General features: G+C 40.1%; 2 protein-coding genes across 2 annotated transcripts in view; one reads left to right on the top strand and one right to left on the bottom strand.

Annotated features, from left to right (window-relative positions):
- Positions 1–1,525: 1,525 nt before the first annotated feature.
- On the top strand, positions 1,526–9,446 carry SLC66A3 (solute carrier family 66 member 3). Its single transcript, XM_059469228.1, has 7 exons — positions 1,526–1,668; positions 3,721–3,803; positions 4,229–4,298; positions 4,931–4,988; positions 6,157–6,277; positions 7,423–7,464; positions 9,310–9,446. The coding sequence occupies exons 1-7, from the start codon at positions 1,526–1,528 to the stop codon at positions 9,396–9,398; spliced, it is 606 nt and encodes a 201-aa protein (XP_059325211.1). The 3' UTR covers positions 9,399–9,446.
- A 149-nt stretch (positions 9,447–9,595) lies between these two features.
- The window catches only part of ROCK2 (Rho associated coiled-coil containing protein kinase 2), a 104,164-nt gene continuing 92,265 nt past the window's right edge, over positions 9,596–21,494 (bottom strand). Inside the window, exon 32 of the mRNA XM_059468915.1 lies at positions 9,596–19,860. Coding sequence (XP_059324898.1) covers positions 19,857–19,860 — 4 coding nt within the window. The 3' untranslated portion in view covers positions 9,596–19,856. The remainder of the gene's footprint in view (positions 19,861–21,494) is intronic.

Raw genomic sequence — 21,494 nt, 5'->3', positions numbered from 1 at the left:
AAATACAGTTTTAAAATACCACCAAGGGTATGCGGAATTAATGCAATATACTCATTTTAATCCATTTTAAAAACTATTGGCCATAGTAAAATACAACTTTCATTAAAATTAAAATGAAAAAGAAGAAATGCTATGCCTGCAAATAACCCCTCATGTTAAAGCAATTACATTCTACTTAAAACTCTGAATTAATGGTGAAGATTTGATAGTCAGAGCAGTCCTGGCCATATGCAGGCACAAACCAGCCAAGATTCAGAGCATGCATAATCAGTACAAATGTGTGGTCCTAGGATAACCTTTATTTAGTACAGACAAACTGAGAAGTGCAAAAACTTTACTGGTTTTGTATGTAACTCTGTGTGGTGGGTAGGTGTATGTTCTGGAGAAGCTACTCCATCTCCAATAACCTGTGATAAATAAAAAGGAACAATTTTCAGCTCCCTTGAGGTTGCTGAAAGACTAACTGTAAAAAAAAAAAAAGAATGTAAAGGTATGCACATAGGATGATAAACACAGCTGTGAAGAAACAGATAAGGAGGCCTATAGTGGGTTTTTAGCAAATTTTATGTAACAAGAAACAACAGTGCATACACAAAGAAAAACTTCAAGGGAAAGTCACCTTTAATTTCGAAGCATTCAGTGAATACAATCACCAAAGACCCCTCTTAAGAAACCTCCAGAACCATAAACTTCCAGAATGAGGTGAATGCATGCATGTTAGTTCTAGGAAAGTGATATTTATATATTAAATAAGAAGCATGTTTTAATGAATATGTATAGTTATAATGAATAAAATCCCTGGCTCACTCCAGACACAGAATAAATCTACTGTGTCCTCCACAAGTAAAGAATGCCTGCTTTCTAATACTTCAAATTGTGTTAAAAAGTTTATTTCAGCCAATTTCGGTACCATCTGACAAGTTCAGCATTTAGCAACTTTTAATTTTGCTGCACATTTTTCTTGTAAAAATAAAGTGCTGCTCTCAGACCCGTGTGATCCCTGCTGCAGGAATTAGTTCCACAGCAGTCCAGAGAGAGTGACCTGAAAATGACAGGCACTGGAGCAGTGGGGACTCTACTTGGAGGGAGAAAAATGAGCTGCAGCCTACAGCTCCAAAGCCGGGGCTGACCTGCACCGCTCCGGGGTGAGCACGGCCCATGGCCGGCACAGCATCACATCATCCCTGTTCGGGGATGCTGTTTATGGTAACAAACTCATTCCAGGAGCAACGCTCCGAACCTGGAGCGGAGCGGTTCTCGCCCCGGTCACCGAGGGAATCAGAGGTAGGGAGGCCTCAAGCAGCGGTCCCTGGGTCACTGCGGTGCTCAGCCGCACGGGCCGGGGGTGACCGCGGCGCTGCCCCTCCCGCCGGGGCCGCGGGTGCTCCGCCGGGCCTGGCTCTCCCCTCCTCGTGTCCCGGGCAGTGGGGGGCCCGGGGCGCTCCGTGAGGGCAGCGCCGGCGCCACCGTCCCACCGCACCCTGCCCGCCGCTCCGCGGATCCCCATCCCGGGCCGCCGCGCGGGATGGCACCGGGGCTGCTGGACCTGGTGCACTTGACAACCTGGGCCGTGTGTGCCGTGATCAAGCTGCCGCAGCTGGTGGCGGTGCTGAGGGCCGGCTCGGCGTGGGGACTAAGCGTGAGCAGCCTGCTCCTGGAGCTGGCCGGGTAAGGCGGCGGGGGCACACGGGGACTGCGGCGGGAGCAGGGCTGGAGCCGGGTCCCCTCGGCCGGGGGTGCGGGGCCCCGGGGCTGCTGCGGCAGCCGGGGATTCATTCCTTCCTCTGCGGCTCAGGTCGGGCGTGAGGGTGCGCTGAGGGGCGGCCTGGGGGCGGCGAGCACGCCCCGCTCGGAGCTCAGCACCAGCCCAGCTCAGCCCACAGAGCCTTTCGGGAAGCAACTTCCTGTTTTAGTGATTCCGCTTTTTCATTTAAAGGGAAACTCGTCTTTTTTAACTTGCCCAAAACCATCCCGGACCACTCATGTCACTGCATACAGCAGCTGCAGAGGGTGCAAGCCTGTGTTTAGATTATTCGGTGGCCCGTGTGCCCTGTGGTGCAGGTAGCTGTACTCGTCAGACAGGCTTCCCTCACCCGAATCAGTAAGACTTAAATAATTCCTTAAGAAAATTACAAGCCGTGTCAAACTCCAAAGACTTGTGAGCCTGTAATGAGCTTACATGGGCTAGGCTTATTAAATCTTGTTTAAAGAGGATTGTATGAAACGACAAACAAATAAGCTCGGTGTGTGCACGTTCGGCTGTGGGTAGAAGCGAGAGAAAGCACTGTGAAGAGCCCTGCCTTGGCCCAGCCGGGGGCTTGAGGTGGGCAGAACACTAGGAAAGGGGGTTTCATCCAGAAAAATCCCCTCACAAAAGCGTGGTGTGTCTGAGGGTGCCCGTGCCGTGTCTTCTGGCAGAGCCACAGCTCCGTTTACAGACACCTCTCAGTGGAGCTGTGCGGGATCCCTCACGTTCCGCCGTGGCCGCTCGCCGCCCGCCTCTCCCTACAGCACTGAACTCGTGTTTCTGCTGTTTACTCTTAACACCCCTCAGAGTAAATGAAGCAAACTGGAGCTCCAGCAGAGATGACTGACCCCACAGCCTCAGCCAAAAAGCGGTGACAACACTTCAATCATTTGTGTGCGTTGGTGTGCATTAAAAAGTGTTTGTAAGTAATGTTTGAGATGAGCATGGAGAAGCTGGAAATGTCTCTTCAGCGCCTGTGTGAGAACCACGGTACCCACACAATTACAGGTTCTGGTCTTCTTTGAAACATTTATTGTATTTAGTAGACTGTTATCCTCCTACCTTTAAATACTTTGAATCCAGTTGCAGGGAGCTGTGTGACTACCACTACGAGCTGGGCTGGTTCTGTGAAATCAACATAGAGTGACCAGGTGTGAGGAGTGACAGAGAAACATGGTGCTGGTGGCTAGGGGTCTGATTTGACTCTACATCAAATAGTATTCCTGGGAAGTTCAGATATTTAAATTCTGAATACTGTAAAAGCCAGTTTCTTACAAGGCAGGCTGTTCCTTCTGCCATTTTTCTACACCAGAAACCATAATATTTTTTCTTACGTAAAACTACTCTGAGTCCTTTCTGTTTTCCTTACAGCTTTGAATTTTCTGTCCAACCCCGTGGACTTGCAGGAGAGCTGGAAGTACAGAAAACATAAAAGTTCAGTTCCTTTTGGGTACTGTATTGTGGAATGGCAGGAAGGAAAGTTGCCATTGTTTGGTGCACTTAAAAAGAGACTCTTAGTCTGACCAGTAGAGCTACACTCGTAGTGTAATCTTGTAACAGTACAGTCTAGACAGCTTGGAAGACATTTTCTACCCCTATAAAACTTGCCTAATGTACAAATTGAACTACAGACATAAATAAAGAAATCAGAGTTATCCTGGAGATGCCAAGGCTCTTGCAGAGAGGAGGTATCTCCTAGATATGAAAGCCTTCATTTCTTTCTCAGCAATTATAATAAATAAAATTATGCCCTACAGATTGTGACATAAAGACCTTGATGAGAAGTGTGGGCAGTGAGGGTAACAGAAACAGATTACAGAATGATCAGGCTTGCTCTGTGTGCCTGTTGTTTGTTCAGTTTGACAGCAAGGGCTACACCTATCTGGAGCCTTTTGGCACCACCAAAACAGTATAAAAGTTGTGAAGGCATTTGTGTCCCTCTGTGCAGTCATGTTTTGTATCTCTCTGTTCAGCCTCCTTGTGTTTCTGAGGTACCACATCTATTATGGTTACCCCCTGGAGACATACCTGGAGTTTCCTGTCGTCATTGCACAAGGTAATTTTTGTAAGGCATGTTTTGGAAATGAAATGGGGCTCATTCAGCACTCCAAGTCTCTGCATGTAGGTACAGTGCTCCACTGCAGTGATGCTGGACTTGGGGGAAAGAGGGAATTAACATCTCATATAAAACTGAATTCTTTTAAATGCCATTGAAAGAGATGGTCAGGTAGAGGAATTGTTACACAGAGTCACAGTGTAAACTCATCCTTTTGTCTGGTTTCTCCACATGGGAGAGAAACATACTAAACACTCCAGACTCTAAGGAAAGCTTAGTTTCGGAGAGTATTTCATCAATCACATTTGAGAGACAAAGCTGTAAGAAAGGAGTTTCCACAGACCTCGTGCCCAGTGGAACTGTCTGGGATTGTGTTTGAGCCCCTTCAGTCCTTTCTGTGACCAGCCACCTTTTGTTTATTGCAGATGTCATTCTCCTTAGCTGTATTATGCATTTCAGTGGAAAAGTGAGACGAGCTTGTTTCTATGCACTCGTGTATCCTTTGAAATCTGGGAGGTTTGGTTTTGTGGCTTGTTTGGTAATTCTTTGCATAGTAGCTGTGTCATCATTTCTTGTGTGCTACTATTGTAAATCATTCTCAGGCACTTTTCAACATGTATTCCACATTCCCGTGCTGATTTCTGGGATCACAGTAAAACCTCTGCAGGAAGTAAGCTTTATATGTTTGCTCTGCTTTAGAAGGCTCCCAACTGATAAAGAGTGAAATAAATTCTTAATTTACATCTTTTCTACAGGGATGCAGAGTAAAAATACCAGATTTTCTTTAATTAATTTTTTTTTAAATTCCTGCCCGTGCAGATTGTACTTACAATAATGACAGCACTGTTTGGGGTTTTTCTAAATAGGACTTGGGTTTAAATCTCAAATCTTGTGCTTTGGAGCAGGTTTTGAGAAACTCCAGACACTATTTGACCGAAGACAGTGTGAAAATTAGGAACACTTAGTGTTTCAACCAGTTCTGAATATGTTTTATCTCGATTGCATGGTCTGTTAAAAAGTTTCAATAAGATTATTTCCAGATGTTTAAAAAAATATATATTCCTCAGGCAGTTTTGAGAACTTTGTATCCTATAATTTAAGTGCTATGAAACTTAATGTAATATAAGATATTGGGTGGGCTGGTATATGATAACACTGCAGAAGTGGATAATAGACCTGGCCATGGTAAGTGCTACATGATTATCTGAAATTAGATCTTCACATGAAATGACTTTTTTTCTGGAAGTATTTATTAGTGGACTCTCTCCTATATAAATGTCCTTGGAAGAATTTGTCATTTTAGTTAGTTTTCAGCATTACCAACCAGTTTTCAGATACAGGTTCTTTCTTTTGCACGTACCTGGAAAATAGCACCAAAAATAGAGACTCTATGGGGGGAAAAAAGGCATGTTCTGAGATAAGTTGTTCTTGGTGGTGCCTTAATTAAAACTAGCAAATACTTAAAATGTTGAAATTCTGCTGCCACTTTGGTCCTAATGTCATAATCCCAACCAATAAACCTTTAACACGAGAGGAAGAGAATAGAGCATCAAAGCATTTGAAACAGGGATTGTGACATATTTCTTTTTTCCCCTTTAGTCATACAATTTTGCAAGAAAAATATTATTTGATAACACCTACAAAGGTTAAAGATGGTCTTTTCTTAGCAGGAGAGAGAAAGTAAAAAAGTAATTGACATGAACAGGATCTGCTAATGCAAAAGATGATACAGATGGGGAGAAAAGCTTCCAAGCCATACACTCATCCTTACTTGCAGCAGAAGTCCAGGCATGGCACAAAGGCCCATGTGGAGTCCTAGCTGCCTTTGCAAAATCCCCCTTAAAAGGGGGACTGAGTGAATAGTGCATTCCTGTTACTATTTTTTCCCTCCAACTGGACTAATTTTCCACACATTCTTGTCAGTTTTCTCATTCCTTTATGGTTTGGTTTGCCAGACGTAATGGTAACAGATGGTCTGAATCAACCTTGCTGTTTAGACTAGGTCAGTCTCATTTAGGTGACTTCTATAAACAGTTTTATGGAGCAGGTTGAGAATCCTTTTTTGTTTCCTTGCTTCTTACTGCATTTGCCTCTGTCAAGCATTTGTCAACAACAGTAGCAACTGTGCTCTTTGAGCTTTTTGCTGGGCAGTACCTCAGAAATGAGTCCTTGTTTCTGGCAACTCCCGGTTTTTGCTTCACTGCTCCTTAGTAAGAAGACAAAGCACTTCGGTTGCCAAATACTGGAAAAGTGTCAATTTTTTTTTTTTTTATTCTAAATGAAAAAGCTTCTCCTATTCAGGTAATACCATGGCAGAGGCAGAGGTTCTCTCTCTTTTTCACCTGCTTTTCAGAATCTGTGCACACTCGTCAGTGCAGCCAGTAGGCTGGTTCAGCTGCAGCATCTCTGGGAGACCAAAGATGCCAGACAAGCGAGCGCCCTGACCTGGGGCATGTCTGTGTACGCCTCTGCAGGTAAGCTACAGACAGCTTGGTGTGAAGTACTGAGTTCTCCTAGTTCCTTTTTTCATAGGTCTTTACTCAGTCATAGCAGGTGAAGATCTTGCCTTGGTTTCCCTCAGTGCTGACACCTGGGACTCAGGTAACACAGTCTCTTGAAAACAAGTTTTATCTTTGACACCAGTGATAAAAACCAATGACTTAAAGTGTGAATATGACCAAGAGAACTGGAATTGAAATAACTGAAAGACTGTCTTTATGAGGAAAACTTTTCCATGTTCTATGATTTAATAAAGTTACTAGTGTTCCAGCATGAAAAGGTGCTAAAATTTCAGGTATACAGTCAGACAATGCTAATTTTGAAAAGCTGTCTACAAATAAATACGCACTTTAACTGAATGCCTTTAACTCTATGGCTACTTGTAATTACATTTCTTGACAGAATTTATGAACAGTCATTTGTGGAGTTCCTGTGGCAATTCCCCAGTGGTCTGCATGAACAGTTCTACAGCTGTTTGTCAGAAGTGCCTTTTGCATCTTCACAAAACTCGTTTAAAATATTCTCACAATAAAACTCATCATCCAGTGATGCTGGATCTATTTCTACATGAAAAAAGTCAGTAATTACAAGCTGTGATAAACAGCGACAGTAAACTTTATAAATGCTTTTACTCTGCTGCAAGTGTGAAATAATTAACATTTAGGTTCCTTGTGAGAAGGGAAGCTGAATTCCTTGTATTTGCAAAACCTGAAGGCACACACGTGAACATTCCCAATGGTTAAGTCATGCTAACTCAACTGTGGCTGTAGCTCATTGTCAGCTCCTGAAAGAGGGGCTGAACAGAAAGAAAAGCAGTAAACTGACCACATCCAATCTAGAGTGATAGATGTAAAAATTCTAATTATATCTAGATGTAAAAATTCTAATTATATCTGTGATTTTCTCATTTAAAAAGACCCTTAATATATTGTCAGTCAGCTTTGAGAGCTTGGTCTCCGAAGCCAAAATAGTGAAGAGTGGACACACTAAAAGTGGGAACGTGTACAGTATATATTTTCATGCAAGATGATCTTCTGTTGAAAAACAGATATTTCATAATTTTTTAGAAGTATAAGTGTGTCCTATGTGTTCCACTAATCAGAATTCATTCAATTTACAGCAAGAATTATTACAACTCTAATGACTACAAATGATTATGCAGGTGAGTGAAGTATGGAATTCTCTGCCTTTCCAAGGGAACAGCTGTCACAGTAGTTTTTAGTTGTGTTGCAAAACACTTAGAAAGTCTCACAAGAACAAACCATGAATGTGACAGCTTAGCATGGTGAGGGCAGGAGTTACACAGGATTAAAAATCAGGCAAAGACATCAAGAAAAAAAAGCCAGAAAACTGCTTATGCTTGTCATGTGGTGCAACTGGTCCAAAAGGCTTTTTTTTTTCAAATGACAAAAGGATTAAGAAATTAATTCTGAAAATAGCAAAATAAAGTATTAAAATATTTCCTATTTTAATAAATAAATAAATAAATAAATGAAAAATGTTAAAAACCTGTAGTAATTGAATGAGATTTTCAAGTGATAAGTATTTCACTTATTGACAGCTTTTTGAATTAAAAATTTATTTTAGAACACTAAAAACTAAAACTAGTATGTGAACTGTTTTAGGTCCAACATTGAGAATGTTTATGACAGGCTGAAAATGAAATGGTAGGCTAGTAAGAAATTTTTAAAAACTGACTTAAAATATATAATTTTCAACAAATTATAAAACAGATTTATTTAACAGCTTCTTACCATCCTGAGAAAACCACAAGAGCTAGGGAATGTCACAGATTTTTCAGTAAATTGTTCAAAATCAAGGCTTGGTGGATGCAAGAACAGTGACAAACCCTTTGTATTTCATCTGGTGGTTCCTTGTTCTCGTTCAAAACTGTTTTATCAGAAACATCATGTGAATGGATTTTGTAATTTTTAAGCAGCCTCTGCAGCCCAATAAAGCTGTAGCTTTGCAAGCATTTCAAGTGGGTCTTTCACTGGAAAGGGAAGTCCCATTTCTGGCCCACATTTCCACCCCCATGCTTGCTGCTTTTTCTTTGCCAAGGTAAGGAGTTTGTGGGGCTCTGCAGTTAACTGGTCACCAAAATTTGGCAAAATGCTCATGCAGGGATTTGGTAAGGGTCAGGTACTGAGTCCACATTACCCACAGCTACACATTTACACTGAGGGGGAGGGAGGGGTTCACTGTGGGGAGGGAGGAGACACCAGGAGAGCAAAGCTGGTGCTGGGTAAAGCTGCTGTTTGAAACACAGCACCATCCACTTTGGTACATGGAAGGGCCCGCAGCAAACACTGATGCTGTGCTGCTCTAATGGAAAATGTTTCCCATTAAGCTGCAACACTGAACACATTGACACGTAGGAAACAGTCAGGTATCACATAGTTCTGAAACAGAGTTTTGTGTACATTTCTGTGAATATTCCACCTACCAAACAGACATCAGACATACCTGTACTTTACCTTCTCACAGGTAGAGGTACAGTGCTGTTATGGTTTAAAGCTGATTTAACTCAGGTACTGAAAAACTGCTTTTTTGTCAGATTTTCTGTCATTAAAGTCTGACAGATCCAAGTATCTCCTGTCTTCTCAAAGTCTAAACTTAAGAGATAGCAGTAGAGAGTAGTTCCTTGATTACAAATAACACTTGCAACTATAAAGGACATGTGACCTGTGACTCTGAATTTAACTTTTGGTGTACATATAAATTTATATGAGGCTTCTCATGCTTGTACTATTCTCCAGGTTACAAAAGAATTAAAGGTACTGAAGTGTATAATTTTGAGCTATCTCTGAAAGTCATCAAGTGCTAAATGCTTGGATTCATGCTCAGAATGTGTGGATTCCTGAACATGGTAATTGAAAGTAATTGGCTGAAAACAGTTTCCAAATGTGACCGAGCCTGTGTGTACACCAGCAAAAGTTTACAAACCAGTGTTGTAACAGCAGTTGATGTTTTTGATTTATGCTTACAATATTTTTTTCTCTTTTAGTTCTCATCCGTTTCATAGTCATGCTCATTCTCAATATTTGGGTCACAGCCACAATCCTGCACTACAGGAAGATTAAAAAGACTGATTAGACGACACTCATCAGCACACATATCATTACCATAAAAAATATAATTAAGCCTAACGAATTTAAGAATTCTTCAAAGACTGAAGTTCTCTTTCTCTAGTATTTACCCTTTAGCACAGTTACAGTATTTACAGTACTTACAGACTTACAGTATAGCACATTCATGCTTGCTTTCTCTTAGAAATAATTCTGATAAGATACTTAATTTAAGCAGCATATTTTTATTGGTCATTTCAGACAAGTTTCACTGATATCACATTTTCTCTGGATTTTTTACTACAAGGTATTTCATAGTTAGATGTATATATATTCTGGTATCACTTCAGTACTTTCTGGTTACATATAAGCAATTTTCTTCAATTATACACGATCAATTTTGCCAACATACTGACTTGTCCTGCTGCAAAACTGTAAAACCACAACAGAAGTTTGTCTTCTTCTTGCAAGCAACTCAATTAGTTCAACATTAACTGTCTGTATTTTAGGATGAAGAAAATCTGAGTCAAGGCCCAATCCAGAATAAGGTTCTAATTACTAAATCACAAATCCAGTTGGATTGTAGCACTTACATGCAACACTTAAATAGTACAATTTATACAGCTGATACAGGATACCCATAGTCACTTGCCTCAGCATACCCAGTTTTTAATTGGATAAGAGAGCAAAAACTCAACTACAAATTATTTTTCAACCTGATCTCTCATTCACTGAACATACTATTTTGGGAACAGGGATGTGTGGGAATTAATGAAACTGTGGCCAACAGTTAAAAATGCCGTTCAAGCAAAAGTTCCTGGAATGATATCCAAAATTCCCAAACACCATCCATACTGACAGTGACATGTGCACCTTGATGCATCTCAGCAGACTGATCTCCGGCAGTTGTCAGGTTTTGGTGATACTGCTCTGTGGTTCATGAATTTTTGGCCTGTCAGTGCTAAGTGTATTGAAGAACAGAGACTTCACTTAAACTTTTATTTCAGAAATTCTAATAAATTTTGTAGTACTTAGAGTAAAAAAGGGGAAAGGATATTCTTGACAACTATTAACAGAGGATTTTGGTTTTGAAAGTACTGCCTTCGCAACCAAAAGTTACATTAGTAATCATACAGCTTGCCTTCATTTAGCATTACATTCCCCAAAATTAAAAGATACAACATTCCAAGAGTTCTTATGGTATTCTGTTGATTGGCATGTAAAAACCTAGGCACCCTTGATCCCAACACCCTTGAAAACTATGGGAAGACTGCATTGACTCCATTTGAGGCAGGTTTTCTTTGAAACATTCTAAATTGTGTGACTGCTGTGGAGCAAAGGGATCTGCAAAAGCAGATGTTTCTGCCAGTGAGCACGCAGCAATTGGAGCATTCAGCATCAGAAAACAGCTGCTTCGTACTCTAAATTTTAGTGGGAAGGGCTGGGAAGAGATGTGTCTGTGGGCAGTGATTTCATGTATCCCACATCACTGACAGCAAGTCAAAGATGAGCTTTTCTTTACTGCTCCAATAAAAAGTCAAATCTTTCAATGTTGGTTGAAAGATTAATTGTAAACATTCTGATTTTACTAAATGTGTGTAAAGTATCTGAAGTGGTCTAAATGGTGGCAAGTGGCATGTGATACATTTTCCAGGTGATACTAATAAATGCTATTTTTCAAGATTGATAGTGTCATTCTTACAGTTAATTTTCATTGCATTTGAGTTTTTATTGTTTATTGTTCTCTCCCTATATGGAGAGAAAATGAAATATTCATTACAGGTCATAAATGGGCAGCTTTCACCTTAACACTTGAAGCATCAGGCTGAATACTGACCTGCCAAATGCTAAAGAGCTCCAGCATCTTAAAATGAAAAAAACCACACTTGCTTTTTAATTAAAGCCTTTTCTTGATAGAGAAAGATTTGTATGGAATTCAAACCCTCTCTGTTATTGACATCTTTCACACTCCTGAGTGATGCTGTAGCAAGATGAAGCTGCTCCATTTTTGGTTTGAGAATCAGCACCTCAAGATGGTTTTTTATCATAAAATACTGAAAATGCATTTAAGAACAGTTCTTAATAGGTTACTTAATGCATTTTGAATAAATCACCTTAGAACCTGTGGGAAAAAAAGACTGAGGAAAACAAATAAAGCTGGGTAATTAATGAACTTAAGGTAAAGTAATTTTGTGGACTTGGAAAGCTGGACCATGAGTTCTCATTCAAGCTGCAAGAGATATGGAACAAATCAGAAACTAGCAGTAAATAGTTGTACACACTTTTTCCTCTCTCAGAGAGTAACTTTCATAAACAGAGGCACATTCAAATTCCAGGCAAGCCCCATGAAAGCGCAGGCACTGTGTTTTCCAGTAGGTAAAGAATAATCTTCTCGGTGGCTGGATTAAAGGCAACAGCTTTAGACAGACACATAGGCAGGATAAATCTTGTTAAACTTGTCATTCACCATATCAGGGTGGAAACAGGGAGGTCATTGGCTGTGTAATGCAGCAGCAGGGCAAAAGCAAGCAGGGAAAGCATCTTGGATTTACAGCAGAAGGTGTAAGCAAGTAAGCAGCTCTTGTCCACAGGGCTGGAAGTAATCCAGCCCCATTCACAGATGCTGTACAGGTGTGGAATTACACACTCGGTGTCTAATTGCACCAGTTCACAACATGCTCACAAGGTAACACAACCTGTCCTGCCCTGGCTGACAAAATGTGTCTTGCCGGGGCTTTCAAAAACTTTGAGTCTTCTTGTCTGTGAGAAGACAAGCTCTGAGTTCCAGTACAGTCCACTAAATAACCCCAAGTACCTCCAGCAGTGGCTGTGACAAACTGTGACTGGATTGGGCAGCAGGTAAGCTAGAAGCTCACTTCAGCTGTATGAGAGAAAACATTTACCATGAGATTTACTATTGAAAGAAGGAGGATGTGAGCCCAGAGACACAGGCTGCAGGTCTGGACATGGATGTGGACAGGGGAAGAGGTGTATAGTTTATTTTTTCTGGACTGTCCTCAGTGAACAAACACTGAACACAAATGCAAACGCATCCTCTCCCCTCCCCATGGGCCTCCCTTAGCACTGGGCATTCTGTGCGAAGCAGATCTTTCCTTGTGCTGCTCCAATCCGCCAAGGGATGGGATTGCTTGGACTGCTCAAGAGCCCCTGTCCCTGCCTGAGCCCCGAGCCTCTGTCTGCCTTACGCCGTGCACGTGGCTGCTCCCCAGCCTGGCTCTGCTCAGCTGATCTACTGAAACACAAGAGAAAGGAATGGGCTGGGGAGGCAGGGACAGCCCCCAGCCGCTGCAGGTTGAGAGCTGGATTTTAGTGCAGTTTGACTCTGGAGACCAAAGTAATTCAGAATTAGCTGAATGGCCCCAGTCTTATAGAACACCTTCACTCACTTCTTTAAAGGTGGTAAAATTACTCTTCCTCCACCAAACAATCATCCACTTAGTGACATATGTAATAGGGGGAAAATAAAAAAAGGAAATAACAGCTGAGTCCACACAAGGAACTATTATAAATGAAAAACTCCACAGATGCGGAGATAACAGATATGAGGTAGTTTCCCTGCCATGTATTTTCCCTGATGATAAATAATAATGACTTCCCTCCAAATTCTCTTCAGGCTGGTTTTTCCTCTCTCTTCCAAATTCTTCCATACTTGAAATTCATATTTATGTATGAAGCAGAACATGAAATGTCACTGTCATCACTAATAATGGTCTAAGGATGTCTCACTTTTGAAGGTGAGGAAACTGAAAAAAAAAAATCTTAAAATAGGATGTTCTAAAGTTCTTGGTTTGTACTAAATTAAATTTGCTGGATTTTGAGCCAGCGTTCTCCAGGACACTTCACAGTTCTCGGTGATGACAACTGTTGAGGTCAAACAGGTGCCTGGGAGCCACAATGAACATCACTGTAAGAATCTGACAGATCATCACTTGTGATGGATCCAATTACAAGACCTTGCAAGCCTCACAGACCTGAGACCTGATGGACCTCAGGTGTTTCCTGCCTAGTGGCAAGACAGACATACAGTCATTTTCAAGTTAAAGGTGTCAGCTATTCCATTCTACATTGGCAGTAGTTTGGGGCAGCCATCTGTGTCTTGGAAAAAAAATTCAATCTTGGGGCTAGGAGTAAAGTAAGAGATTTTTACATCATAGTTTTGATGAAATTTAACTTGGGATACTTGAAGAACAGTTTAAATAATTGTCACAATTTTGTTCATACCCTGTTTTGTTTCATTATTTTATCTTAGAACTTTCTTAAATTGTCAGAAGCCTGAACAGGTACCTCTCTGCATTATGTGGTATCACTGACTCACAGGGAGGGAGCTTTAAGAGGGCAGACATTTTATCTGTCAGGTATTCTGCAAAATGATGTAAAGAACAGAACCTGCACCAGTCTAAAACATGACAAGTTAAGTTGGCTTATGATGGTTCTGATTCAAACTGTGTAGTAACAAGGCTCCATGCTGAAAATCAATTCTACTTACTACCTTATTATAATTGCAAGTCATCTGTGTATATGCCTGCTCTGGAATGTACAAGATTTCTGCTTTGGAATGCAAAGGCTTTGGCCAGCAGTACCAAGACTCATACTATATGAAAATCATAAATGGAATAACACACATCCTACATCTCACTGTTGCCTCTGTCAGGTAATTCTTAATGAAGCACAAATTGAGCTTCAATAAAGCATATTTTAAATAATTACTGGAGAGAAACTCTTTCACCTTTGAACAGCTGACTATATACAGATCCTGTACAGTGGTCTTTCAAGAGTCTGACTTATTTTGTGAGGGTTTTCTTCCCCCATGAAATGCACTGTCAGCACAACTTACATTCTTCATGGACTCTCTGAGCTCATGGGCATTTTCCTCTCTCAGCCATGCTGGTTTTTTTAATTTGCACAAATGCCCACCTTCCAGCAATACAACTCCCACTGCTGTAGCTCAGAACAGAGCTGGCAGGGGAGCCTCTCCCCATGGCTCCAGATTGGACTAAAGGCTACGCAGATCCTACTGAGTCTCAAGTGGCCCCCAGGACACAGGGATTGTAATATGCTGGAAAACATCACACAGACACATGAGACCATGGGATCCAGCAGGCAGATTCAAGTCCTGAAGCTGCAGCCAGACCTGCATCCAACTGCAAGGCCTGCTCCAAGAGCCTACCAGAAAATGGAACAGGGCTCAGACCTCAGGTGGGGTATGCAGTTCCTTCAGTCTTAAAAACATAAAGGGATTTAGTATCTCAGGTAACTCCAAAACAAGTTCCTATCAGTTCACTTGCTAATAAAAAGTAGCACTTATTGAAGGCAATTCAGTGCCCAAAGTCTCAGCAGTTGGCGATGCAAAGGACAAGAGGACGGGCTGTGATCTCACAAGCCCGGTGTGCAGTCGCTGGATAGCCATGCTTACCAAGTGGTGCAAGAGCATCCTGAGCTATTGCAAAAAGCACCCCAAACAGCAATGACAAATGACAAGAACTACATGACATGGGGCCCACAGGGACAGTATGCAGAGAAGCAGGCACACATCTCTGAACAAACACTGGAGGCCTTGACCTTAAAATGAGGTGGTAAGACTGAAGGATCCCATGCAGTTGTCTTGGCTGTGGAAACATTTCTGTGCAGCTCCTCCAACAAATAAGGGCCGCAGGGACATGACATTATTGGACTCTCTGCCCTTTCTTTTCAGGGTGATGATGTGTTTTTCCAGAGTTCTTTAAGGTATCAAGACTACATACACATATAATTTAAATTTTGTGACCTTTCACCATGACTTTTATTTTGAAAGCTCACTTTCATCTTGCACCTTCTACAAGATTATTGGAGCAAAAGCAGCTGCAGTCAAATCCAAGGCTTCACCCTTGCAATATTGAGTAGTAATGTGGCTTTCTTACCTTTAAAAAACACTGCTTCCTGCCTATAAAGTGGCAAAGATTCCACACCCCAATTTTCATTAATAAGACCTGGTAATTAGCATCCCTGTGCCAATACATTATTTTCTCTACATCCCCACTTCTTAAGAGCTATGTTTCTACAGCTACAGCTCTTCCATTCACTGCAGTAGTTTCTGGGGAGAACTAGGCTGGATGTGTTTTGAGTGTTCTTCTCTGCCACACACATTGCAGTAGACTTGTCCAGTTTCTCAGATGAGAATGTCTGAGCATGTACACCTGTCCAATTTTTAGGCAACTTCAACATCGAACACAAATTGTATTTTCAGAACCACTCCATCAATATCTTTTATGGAGATTAGAAAGAAGAATCCTTCCCACCCTCATGAGGGGTACTTCAAAGCAGCAGGCAAACTCTGTGATCCTTGGGATTCTGATAGAACCCTAAATGATTCAGAAGATTATCTTAAAATATAAGAAATGTTTTCAATTTAAAGTGTACTATGTGCAGAGATGATTATTTGTAAAAAACTGTAATGCACTGAGAAAGGCACCAAGTCTGTCAGAGGTCAAGGAGTGTCTAGATCATGCTTTTAGTCATATGGTTTAGTTTTACGTAGTTCTGTGAGGATCAGAGAGTTGGACTCGATGATCCTTATAGGTCCCTTCCAACTTGATGTATTCTGTGATTACATGAGAAAATAAATTATTCATTATTGTAACATGAATGTCAAGGCAAACTGCCCAGGAATGTGGAGGAGACTGAAATACTCCAGTTTACTGAACTGGACCTTGTTCTTCCGCCTCAAAAACAGAATAAGAAGGTGATTAAGGGTTTGTATGAGCAATGTAGGTAAGAAGTTTGCTTTCATATAAGCTCCCACTTTTCACAGCAGCATCTCATATACAACCTAACAAGCACAGGATGGGTAAAGGCACTTGGGACCAAAAGATATAATTCTTTTTTAAGGATGATTCTCTCAAAGTTAGATGGGAAATTAATACATTGTAAGATTACAAACAGAAAGGCTCAAATTTCTAATGATCACTTGACATTAGAAACAAACAAGAAACTAAAGAGAAAAAGCCCATCATTTCAGTGGCAGCTTTCCTGGCCTTGGTGCCTTCAGAGAGCCACTGAATGCCTGTCAAAATGTAGGAGGTTCAATGTTTTCAAGAGGCAGAAAGAGAAAGTAAGTGAAATTTCAGTGATGTTTTAAATTTGGCCCCTGCCACTGCTAAGATCTTGAGCCTCCTGCATGTTTCCAAGTCCTACATCCTATTGTGATTCTGTGTCATGTTTTTGGTTACAGCATGAGCCATGCTCAGAAGCACAAGAACCACCACAGTTTTCCTCTAGTTAGAAGCAGACCTGGTGCTGGGTTGCTGGCAGTGCTGGAGGAGCTGCACTTTGGCAGGGACCACAAGAGGTAGGGAATTGCAGCACACAACTAGGACAGAAGTGGGAATCTCATTGCAGAAAGGTCTTTCTGACACCTGACAAGGTAACTTCAGTGGGATGTGCCTGTCCTTCTGTTCTGGTGAGCTCTTGGGTCTGGGAACTAAGGAGCAATTTCTGTACAAGTGCCTTGAGCTTCTGGCTCCAAGTCTGACCTCTGGTTTTCCAGAAGATTAATCTGCAGCTTGGCTATACCACTTCTGTACGCTTGTGAGACAAAAGGACTTGCAATGAGAGAATTTTCTATAGGTAAGTCATTCAGGCCATAAAAATGTCCTGTTTGCTTAGGACAAGACTGTAACAAAAAGAAAATAAAACATCAGTGACTTTCAAGTCAAATACTCCTTACTTCATGAATATGCCCTTCTCTCAAAAATATTAAAATGTCACCACTAGACAATAAGGAAACAACACAAAACTCCAGGAACTAGCATTAAAGAGGTGTTTGCATTTCACAGCAGGATAAGGGAGAAGAACAGAAGAGCAGCTCTGCCTTCTTTCTGTGTGCTGGGTACAAAGTGAGGTTTGTGCAGCTCAGCCCAGGGGCCTTGAGGAAGCTGTGCTAAGTGAGCTCTGCTCTGGGCAGAGCACAGGAGCCCAGTGCTCCTACACTGCTCCCTGACTCCATCTCAGCACAGCCTGCTGTCCGTACAGCTAAGGACTGCTTGTACAAGCATGGAATTCTCACACTGGGACTAGCAATACTATCATATAGTACATCTCCTAAAATGTCAGGCTCAGCAGGGCCCCGTGGACTCACAGTAAATGAGGGCAAGCCAGGGAAAGAAAGTGCAAAGGATCCAGCCCCAGCAGTGGAGGAGCTGCCAAACAGCTCCCTGGAATCTGCTCTTTCTCCAAACACACAGCCTTTGCTGGGCTGCCTTTGGAGCAGCCCTTGCCTTTCCCATATCTGCTGCAGTAGTTATCTTTAGATTTAAATATTTCAATTAATTACCAGCTTCTCAAGTTCAGGAACTATTTTACCTTACTCAAATAGTTTATTTAAAAATATATATATATATAATATTCTCCAATTCAGAAAAGGATAGAACTTCCCACAATGTAACATTTTTTTATATATATATATAAAATATTTATGCATTCAGTGAATGGAAACAGTTTTACTGTATACATTTTTAATGTTGTACTCTATGCAAATCTGCATTATCTAAAAATATACCGTACTTCTGTAAATCAAAATAAGCAGGGAAAAACCACCGTAGCTGTATCTGGGTTATAATACCTAACAGAAATGATATGAAAGTTTTAGTTTTGAATTTAAGAACTCACAAACAACATTTTACTTTGTGAGCACATAAATAGAAGACTGAATACATTCTTGCTTTGTTAAGCTGAACTGTAGTAGAGGTTACAAAATGTAAATATATTTATTAATTTTCAGTATTTCAGTGTTTCCAAGTCCACTTTTCATGATAGTGTTAAATAAAACATGGTCCTATCCTTCCAAACATTTCAACACTCTTTAAAAACAAAAACAAACAAACAAAATTTTAAAGTGAAATGTCCTCCTTCATTGAAGTGTTAGATCATATTTTAAATTACTGCACTCCCACACAATATTTTATATATATATATATATTCTAAATATATATATATATTTATATATATATAAAGAGACCAAATAGGAGACTACATTTTTTACTGTCAATATGTTTAACATCACATACTGTAGTTGTAAAAAACATGCATTTTCTGGGATAATTATGAACACATCATGAATGAGCCCATATATATTATATTTTTTGTACAACTCCAAGTTAAAAAAAAAGTCAGAATAAGTGCCTCTGAGGCCCTTTCTTCCCAGCTATCAGTTCTCAAAACACACTACTGAATTTTTTATCTATGCCTACAGCTATGTGCTAGAGAACCAGATTAAAACTTTAAAATACATCTACAGTATGTTTCACTTTTCTTAAAGTTTGTGACAGTCCTCAGATATTGTGTTGTGAAATGTAAAAATAGTCACAGATTCTTTTATTTTCCAGAAATAAAAAAAAAAAAAAAAAAAAAAAAAAAACACATCTAGGAGAGTATGCAAAAACAAGGCAAAATGAAGTTTCATAGCACTTAATGAGGGTTAATATAAGTCAATAAGGAGTACTGAGGTTTGTAAAAAGGGCTGGATGAGCAGTTACATGTACAAGCAAATGGTCTGGTAAATCCCATGCTCTCAGACATTGTTTCTGTAACCAACACTTCTCCACCCTTAAAACCAGTTGATATACATTCAAAATAGATTGACACTGATATACTTAATAGGTGTAAAAATAGTGCACTATTTTTTCTGCCACAAAGCAAAACTGCATCCTAAGAGCTGGTAAACTTTCTTTTTCCTTAAATAGAAAGAATGGGCAAAAAAAGCTTGAAAAAAATTTAAATTAAGGCAATTAGACAGGTACAAGGGGACTGCCCATGATGATTTAGCTGAAACTAGTATATACTTCAAACCTATACTAGCTGCTGAACACTGACATGCAGCTTCGGATAGATGTGTATGAATGATATAAACTTCAACATTATGGCTTTATACAAGTGCATAGTTGCAACTGCAATAAGTAACGGTATCTGATTAATAAGCATAAAAAAATAAAGTGGAAAGATTTTTAAACCCCTCTTGCAGTATTACAGTACAATATATTTACACAGTTTAATGGTCACTTCTCACAGATGCAGTCTCTATCACTGTGGTGGATCCTCCTCCGGTTCTACGTGCAGACATGCTGGTGGCATCTTTACCAAAGCTGAAAAGTCAGTTTCTTCCATTGCAATACTCATTCCTCTTGATCCTTTTATGAAATGTAGTGTATGTGTCTTGCCAAGAAAGCTTTTGTGGAACAGAGCTTAAAAGGTTACCTAACATATCCTTTGACTATTTACCAACCATTCCTCAACTGATCAGTCACTTGGGAGAATACAGGAAAACCCTCAGAGATTAGTAATTTATATTGCAGCAAAAATGTAAACCTCTGATATATATAGCACAATCTCTCAGGAAAATATATATTTTTAATATATTTTGGGATATGTTTCAGTCTTGCTGTAATGGGAAGAAAATTATCACCTTGACTGTGTCTGCATTCACGGAAAGCAGTTAGCTGAAAAAGAAGCAGGAAGTTTGGTCAGTAAGTGCAACAAATATAAATCTGACAAAAATATACTTCTTCAAAGTCTTCCTTTAAGATGGGTTCATCATTGTACTTGTGAGAAGCGCCTTTCCTCTGCATCCAATAGCAACATTACTCCAGTATAGCACATCCTTACACACTGTAATCCCAAATCAATTAAACCCCCTTGCAGTACATGAGGGTAAAGTACACTATGCACAGTCTAATAGTTACTTCTAAAGGATTAGTGATCAGTAAGCTTTTAATACACAAAGATGCAGAATATTTAATTAACATAATGCTCATTACTGTGAACACTAAGCCAGTTAAGTTCTGCCAGAGCTGGTTCCTCAGTTCCCAGAGCACACAGCAGAGGAGCAGCCCTAGTGCCACTGTTATACAGCTGAGACATACCTCACATACTGTTTAAAACAATTCTTAGGCATTTAACATTTAGGTTTTTTCTGTGTAAATATAAGATTGCATCAATGTGATTGCAGAAATGATCAGATCCTGGGGCCTATAAAAAAGGTAAAGCTATTTGCAAGACATCCAGAATTAAGCCATGGGACAAATCAGATCACTGCAACAGCGGGATGTTTCTAAAGCAGTCAAGGAAACCACACCACAGAAGCTGCAAACCCATCTTTTTACATAGTTGCCAAATGCCTGGTTAGGTACCCAGAAAGCACAGCACCGCAAAGGAAAGCCAAGTCAAATTCACTTCAGAACAGAGGTAGAAAAGCAAAATGCAGAACTCCAGTGATTTCATGTCTGCTAGCCATAGACCAGTTTATATTCAAAGCTTAGAAATGAAAAGTAAATACCAAGTCTACTTCAGCTAAACATCCAACTGCTACCATCTCCCTTTTATCCTTCAAATATTCAATGCTGAGGTTCCCAGTATTAGCATTAGAGATGAGCAAGGACCCTGAAAACAGCAGTTTTGGGGTTTTTTTCAGGCAGGCAGACATGAATTTTGAAAAAAAAATCTAAAATTAGAAAAATAAAAACACTGGCAAAGGCAACAACTTTGTTTTAATGAAAATGACTCCTCTAAAAGTTCAATATGATGAACAGAATCTCATTTTTCTATTTAAAATTTTAAAATGAGATCTTGTATTTTCTCTGCTTTGAGAAACAAAATCCAACATAGCATGCTGTATTCAAAGGCAAACAAATCCATTCCTCTCTATTTAGATTTACCCCTTATACTTCTTCAGAAATCAAAAACATCGTCATCATCATCATCACCATCAATATCATCAACATCATCAAAGGACCAATCCCAGTCCTTAAATGCCAGATCAAGTAATCTGCAACAGGAGGGTTTGATGTTTAATGAGTGTCACACTTCTATAAAAGGCTTGAAAATTCCTTTTGCTATCACTAAACCTTTTTAACTGAAAGATTGTTTAAGGTAGGTGGGTTTGTTCCTTTGCCTATCACGAGTATGAAGATTCAGTTAGTGTTCATAAAAGTTATGAATACTGCATTCATTGCAGATCCATCTCAAAAATAATTCTATTCAATACAGAACTCTTACCATATTGATTTTTCCCCTAGAATTTCAGTAGGAAAGACCAACATGTACCTTTTATAAAATTATCTGCTTTCTGTTTTGT

The sequence above is a fragment of the Ammospiza nelsoni genome, chromosome 3, assembly GCF_027579445.1.
Source record: "Ammospiza nelsoni isolate bAmmNel1 chromosome 3, bAmmNel1.pri, whole genome shotgun sequence".
In the NCBI taxonomy this organism is placed as follows: Eukaryota; Metazoa; Chordata; class Aves; order Passeriformes; family Passerellidae; genus Ammospiza; species Ammospiza nelsoni.
This window is presented reverse-complemented; position numbering and strand designations above follow the sequence as displayed.

Coding starts and splice junctions, on each gene's coding strand:
- SLC66A3 (XM_059469228.1), top strand. CDS start 1,526: ATGGCACCGGGGCTGCTGGACCTGGTGCACTTGACAACCTGGGCCGTG. Junction 3,804..4,228: donor TCCTGTCGTCATTGCACAAG/GTAATTTTTGTA, acceptor TGTTTATTGCAG/ATGTCATTCTCCTTAGCTGT. Junction 7,465..9,309: donor GACTACAAATGATTATGCAG/GTGAGTGAAGTA, acceptor TTTCTCTTTTAG/TTCTCATCCGTTTCATAGTC.